The sequence below is a fragment of the Zingiber officinale genome, chromosome 6B, assembly GCF_018446385.1.
Source record: "Zingiber officinale cultivar Zhangliang chromosome 6B, Zo_v1.1, whole genome shotgun sequence".
NCBI lineage: Eukaryota > Viridiplantae > Streptophyta > Magnoliopsida > Zingiberales > Zingiberaceae > Zingiber > Zingiber officinale.
The window spans coordinates 128,722,297-128,728,737 of NC_055996.1; the positions used below are offsets into that span (position 1 = coordinate 128,722,297).

Below are 6,441 nucleotides of genomic sequence, written 5' to 3' on the forward strand. Positions count from 1 at the left end.
ATTGTTTACCCATTCCAACCAGCCTTCTTCCAAGATTCACCAATCCCAGAAAGAATGAGTAGCAGTAATAGAGTAGGGAAAGAATCCAGTTAACAAGTTTGGCATTCAGGGTGCAGTAAGTCGAACGGGTATAAGACTTCTTGTCAGGATAGAAAACTTGGCATTATGTAGCTTACAACAAAGAGTACAAGACTTCTTCAAAACACTTCATGCAGTGTTGCCTCTCAATAGCACTGCCAGTTCTCCATATGTATCGTCGTACATACTCGACGATACCACTGGATAAGCAGGCTTCATGAACGCTGCTCTTCTGGAAGAGCGTCTTGCAATGGCCATCAGCCTTGATACTGCTTTCAATTTAACCCACTTACTGGAAAAAATGTGAGCACCAAAGCGAGGGGCATGTGAGGCACAGATCTTGCATTTCCTAGCGTCTGGTACATGAACCAAGTCACTAGGTTGGTCCCAAAGCACAGGGAACTGAGATGGGCGTAACATGTGGACTTCTGGTATTACGGGCTCTGCAAAGCTTCCAGTTTCATAATTGATCAATGGCATATTGTGGTAGCACCTCGGGTTACTGTCTAACTGGAAGGAACAGGATCCTTGCGCCTGAGCAGGCCCAGTCCCAGAGAATGTGTTTATGGTTTGATAAAGCTCATGCATCGTGCTATCTCCTTTCAGATTGGGTAGCCGCAAAGGATTCGTGTTCAGTATCTGATCATCTATCAAAAGTAATTGTGTAAACGAACTATACAATAACAGTTTGGAAACAAAACTCTGAGAGACTGATTGAGTTACCATGATTTCCAAGGGAAGTGCAAGGGATGTGCTCGTCAAAGCTTACAGCTTGGAGAGTCAAAGAATCAGGTGAAAGCAGCCTTTGAAAGTTGCTGGCCAGTGGTCGAATGATCTCTATGATGCGATCTTGCGATGCATAAGCATCCTGTTTAAGTTTGTGGATCAATAACTGCAAGAACAATCTAGTATGAGTTTGGAAAGCAACATCATGCTACACATGTTTATAGTTTGACATAACCACCCGTACTAATTTTACAAACTTGATTTGAGCTACACAAATTGTGGAACACAAACCTTTTCTGTTGGAGGAAGCTCATCTAGACGGTAAAGTTTATCTTGAATTATTGCTCCAAGTAGCTCGTTTATGGCGTTAAACACGAGTACAAGGCCTTGGCTGCAGTTATACGAGTATAGCTTCTCGTGAGGTATAATGCATTTCTTTGCGTGCTCAACTGTTGCGTCCCACATCTTATTTGACATCCCAGTGCCAAGCATCTACAGGTATAAAAGAGAAAATCAATGCCAACTGCATTGAAATGTCGGTGTAACTAAGAAACCCACCTGGCGCAGCTTATCTGGATCCATTACAAAATTCTTCAGGAAGTCTTGAACAGTCACTATTCTGTATTCTGCAAGTCTTTTATGAAAAACACCATCTTTGCCTATCTTTTCTAATCGCCATACATCATCTTCCAATGATGGAGGATGATGTTTCTTGTACACTGAAAGTAAAACAAGTCAAAACCTGTCAATACTGATGAAAATGAACAAGCTTAAACACCAAAGAAATACTAACTTATGCTGCAAAGAAACAGCAGCAAAGAGACTAAAAATTGAGTTTCAAAATTAAATACCATGGCCAAAACAAAGTTTGCAGGACACATGTGTGCAAACTAATGCTAACATTTTCTTAACCATTTTGTAGGTTAGAAACAATGGGAACGGATAAACCATAAACAACACTACAAATCAAACACATACTCTATTATTCGAGGTTGGGTTTACTTGGATAGAAACGTAAGAAGGGAAGGGGGTGGGAAAGTGACACAAAAGTGTCCATGAGTGATGAAGCTCCATGCGTAATCTTCCTCTCCCTCCTACCGCCCCCTAAGTCCAACTTTCCACTCAATTATCCAAGTAAACTTAACCTAAAAGATCGACTTAAGGTTGAAACCTCTAGACCTACAGTATCTCATAATCTCATCTTGAACTGTTTTTTTTTCTATAGTTTATCAAGGCAAGAAACAAAGAGAACCATAGTTTCTCAAGCAAATCAAAACAAACCTCGCTTTCAGATTAAAGATGGAACTTTGCTTTCTAGTAGATGTGCACATGATAACACTTCTTTAAAGTTTAGACTATATATATATACACACACACACAGAAGCCAAGTTCTGCATGCAGAAGACTTATATATCTGGTTGAAAAAGTGCATCATAGTTTGGAAGCAAAGCCATTTTCCAATGAGTTCATTGCTGTTGTCCTGGATTAATTCTTTCTTGACTACAAAACTTTGAGCATTTGATGTTGCACTAGTTCTGCTGTATTACCAGTGTCAAATTCCCATGTTCAAGTAACAGATTATTCAAATATTCATAATAATGTTAGACCTAAAAAAATTCATGATAATGGGAACTATAAATCATGATTACCAACAAACAGATAACTTATTTACTGAAAATATAACAATAAAAGTTAAGCTGAACTCACATTCTCCACGATGATCCTTCACCAAAAAAGATCCACTTAATGCTTCCTGAACTCTCTGTCTGAATTTGTTTTGACAAACCCTTGCACCAAGCCTGAACCTTCGACTTCTAGTCCAACTGGAGTTATCCGTAAAGTTAGCATCTCCAAGTCGGCCAAGCCCTTTGTTGAGTGTAACCATCAGCTCGCCAGATAGCAAAGGCCTTTTACCCTCTCTTTCACGTACTATGCTATCATTGAACTCCTTTTCTGTCCATTCTTCTTGTCCATCAACACCAAAATCACCATCAAGTACAAGAACTTCAACTTTGATAGAAGACAGAGGGCCATGTGTGATAATCTGTCTTGTTTGAGAGTCAACCAAAACAATCTCAACAGGCTCTTGACCCTCAGCTTCTATTTTGCTGCTAGTGAATAGAGTTCCAGGTAAGCTGTTCTGAAACAGGAGACTGTACTGGTTGTTCACAGATGCCTGGATTTTGTTAAGGGGAGCTCTATAACAAGCAAAATATGCCAAATTAGCAAACAGCTAACGTACATATTTTAAAATAAGAAATTTCAATAGTTCCTCATGCATCTCTAGATTTTTCTGTTTAGAACTTTAGATTTATGTCAGAATTTGCAAACACGCATGACCAAAATGATTTTATACTTGTTAACAAATAATACAAGACCCTAAAAGAGTTACTGCAAATTTCCAGAAATCTGAAGGAATCAGTAGGAACTAGAGTGTCGGAAGAGGTATAGGAAGCAACAAAAAGGTAATTCTGAGGCAATTATGAATGTTAATAATGCATAAGGACCTTCTATCTGTATATACTTAGTCTCATGTATATAATTGTGCATCCCATCTTCTATATTTATTATGTTTGATAGGCACTCTGTTTTTGACTAAAAAACACAAGAAAATTCAGAAAACTATAGTTGTCAAAGGTGAGGATGGTCAACCATCTTATCTTTTGCAGATTACAGTCATTAAAGGCGTTATAATTAGATTTTACCAGATGCAATGCAATTAAAATTCTCACCAAAATAAAATAAGAATCAGGTTAGATTAAGATAGTCCACATGCCTGGCAAGGATGATTACACTTGCCATATATCTTATTAGTGCAAATTTGTACCTGGGACTGAAGTGCACATTACGCCATATAGCATTTTCAACCTCTTCTTGCACCTTGCCAAAAGTAAAAAAAAGCACAATAATATGTTTTAACTACTTTTCTTACTAAATAGCTACTAGTTATGAAAAATTATTAAATAATCTTTTAAGAACATTCTCGTGAATTAAAACACTTTTATAAATTTCTTGATATGCTTTGTTCCTTCAAAAGGATTGCTTTAGTGGCGAGACAAAGAAAATTTCACAAAGTTATTCATCTTGCTGTTTTCAGGATACAACTTACTTCCATAAAAAATGCAGCCTATTGAATAAAATGCTTATAGATTAGCAAGTTGAGCCATTCAAGTGAACAAGAAGTTAAGTGGACTTATCAAAGATAATCAATGATTCTAGCTGCTCCTGTAAAGATAATGTATAGAGGCACTTTCAGGGGTACTTATTTAACAGGGTAACACATCATCTATTTGCCTTCTTGTTTTAAGATGCAATAACTATCATGCTTAAATACAAACAAACAAGCAATGCAAGCACTCCATAATTGTTCATTTTTGTAAATAAAAATTTGTTCCTTTTGAAGGAACACAAATTGAAAGAACGTGTAGAATTGATCTACCAAATGAACTAGCACTTTGACTAGGTGACATACTTGTTAGTGTAATTGATTCCACAAATTTAAAAATTCATTTGGCCTATTAAGAAAATTAGAAAATGTTAAATCATTTATGACAACAACAACAACAACAACAAATAGAATGTCTCAACTATTAGAGATCTATTAAATAAACCTTGTCCAATATAATTGGATGTAGAATTATGTATAATAAGAAATTCTTACCACTCTTCGAAGAAACGGTTCTATGTTTGGCAAGTGCTGCTGTATATATTGTGCTGCCATCACTACTTTCATTGAGCTGCATTGTAGAAACCACAAAATACAACAAAATATCAACCAATTAGTCCACGACTTCAATTAGGCCGACCAAGTTAACCACTTACTCAAGTGAGGTACGCTGCCGTTTTGCATCATGGACCAAATGCCTTTCTTCAACCGCTTCTCCTCCTGCGTCACCTTGAACACTCATCATGAGCGAGATCAACTTCGACAAGCTCACAAACCGAACCACAGCGAACTGCTGGAATGTAGAACGTATACTGGATTCGTTAACATTTATGGAAGCGTATAAAAAGGCATTTTTATGCCGAAGCAACTACGAAACTTCTCGAAATCGTAAGGAGCACACCCGTCCGTGGGGTGAGGGAGATCATTGTGATGATCCCATGAAAAAAGGGGCACGATTCCAATATTCTTTTTGTAGGCAAACTGGTCCCAGTGATCTAACCTCAGGCTGCGAGCTGCAAAAACGTAACGCCGACACGAAGACGAAAGGACAAGTTGAAAATCGAGGGAGGATGGAGCCCCCGTCGACGGCACTCGGAGCGACGAAGGTTCCGCGAAGGAGGGAGGAAGATCGCGAGGGCCGCCGATCGAGGGAGCGGGACGAGGACCCATCGCGCCACCAGAATCGATTCCGATGGATGCCAAGCCCGACGAGGCAAAAAGGGAGCTAGAGAGAGAGAGAGGGGCGGAGCGCTTTATTCCGTTGCCTTTTCGCGACTTTTGATGTCGCCATCAACTCATTTTTGTTTTGTAAAAGTGGACGCCACCAAATTCACCCGCATCGGATTCCTTTAGAGTGTGGGGCCCGCACCAAGACAATTGTAAAGAAGCGGGGGTGACACGAGTGGGTGGAGAAAGATGGCCAGTTTTTCATTTTTTTTAATAAAAAAATTATGTCAACGGTCAAGACTCAAGAGTGATACTGAAACAAAACAAGAACAGGCAGAGTGAAGAAAGTGTTTCACCCCACGAAAAAGCTTGATGCAGGAGCTCATGAATACTCAGTTTCATAGTGAAAGAAAGAGCAATGATATACCTAAGAAAAAAAAAAGTTTAATGATATATAAAATAATAGAGCCCATAAAAAAAATGAAATGATTAATCATGAATTTATGTGTCAAATTTTTCTTTAAAATTTTTTCTTTAACATATCATTTTTCCGAAAGAAATTCGCGGGGAACGAAGCAGAGTGCCTTGCATTGCTCTGATGCAGGTCCAGTAGAATCGTCTATAAATTAAATAATTTATATATTTAAATTTTTAAACCGATTAATAAACGATCTTTATAAAAATTGTCTATCGATTATAGAAAAGCAAATCACAATCCGTCCATTAAAGAAAATTAATCCACAATATGCCACATGTAAGAATCGACTCGTGAGGACGAAAAGAAAATAAAACGAAGAAAACTTGGATCTTATAAAAAAGAGAAACCAGAAATAGAAGACGTTATTCGAGAATAACAATAAATACACATAAAAAAAATCAAATAGTATTAAAGCATTGCCTCTGTTTTTATTTATCATCGAAGCACCTTTCTATGAAAAAATTTGTATGCAGTCCCTATTGACAAACATAATTATACATGCAGTCTCTACTTCCCAAATTTTTTGTTTTCACTCCCTAGTCAAACATATTTACCTAATTACCTATGATATTTTTAGGTATAAAAAGTTCAAAAATCAGTATAATTCATCTTAAATTCAGTACATTAAATTTAGAATCTAGTATATTTTTTATCAAATTGAGTACGATTCTTTTTTTATCTTAATTGGATATAAAATATATTAGATTTTTTTTAAATGGTACTCAATTGGATGAAAAATATACTAGATTTTCTTTAAATGATAAATAGTGCTGAATTTAAGAGCAATTATATTAAGAAAAAAGTTGTGTTCAATTTAATAGAAAAT

The 6,441-nt window shown here is 37.0% G+C and overlaps 1 protein-coding gene across 4 annotated transcripts; it reads right to left on the reverse strand.

The window, feature by feature from the left end:
- Nucleotides 1–111: 111 nt before the first annotated feature.
- Nucleotides 112–5,196, reverse strand: LOC121989485 (calmodulin-binding protein 60 A-like). Of its 4 annotated transcripts, none has more exons than XM_042543564.1 (9): nt 4,971–5,196; nt 4,627–4,782; nt 4,466–4,541; nt 3,632–3,684; nt 2,512–3,002; nt 1,363–1,523; nt 1,096–1,296; nt 802–970; nt 112–725 (listed from the first exon to the last, which is right to left on the reverse strand). In XM_042543564.1, exons 1-9 carry the CDS (start codon nt 5,138–5,140, stop codon nt 208–210), a joined length of 1,995 nt encoding a protein of 664 aa, XP_042399498.1. In that variant the 5' UTR covers nt 5,141–5,196; the 3' UTR covers nt 112–207. The 4 variants fall into 4 exon arrangements, with proteins under 4 accessions (XP_042399498.1, XP_042399497.1, XP_042399500.1 ...); XM_042543563.1 differs by having other exon boundaries at nt 4,872–5,196; XM_042543566.1 differs by having other exon boundaries at nt 4,627–4,763; nt 4,872–5,191.
- Nucleotides 5,197–6,441: the final 1,245 nt, after the last annotated feature.

Excerpts from the sequence above, each read along its gene's own strand:
- LOC121989485 (XM_042543563.1), bottom strand. The coding sequence starts at position 5,140 with ATGGGTCCTCGTCCCGCTCCCTCGATCGGCGGCCCTCGCGATCTTCCT. Across the intron at positions 4,542-4,626 it reads CGGCAGCGTACCTCACTTGA|CTCAATGAAAGTAGTGATGG; the intron begins GTAAGTGGTTAA and ends TCTACAATGCAG. Across the intron at positions 1,297-1,362 it reads ATCCAGATAAGCTGCGCCAG|ATGCTTGGCACTGGGATGTC; the intron begins GTGGGTTTCTTA and ends TTATACCTGTAG.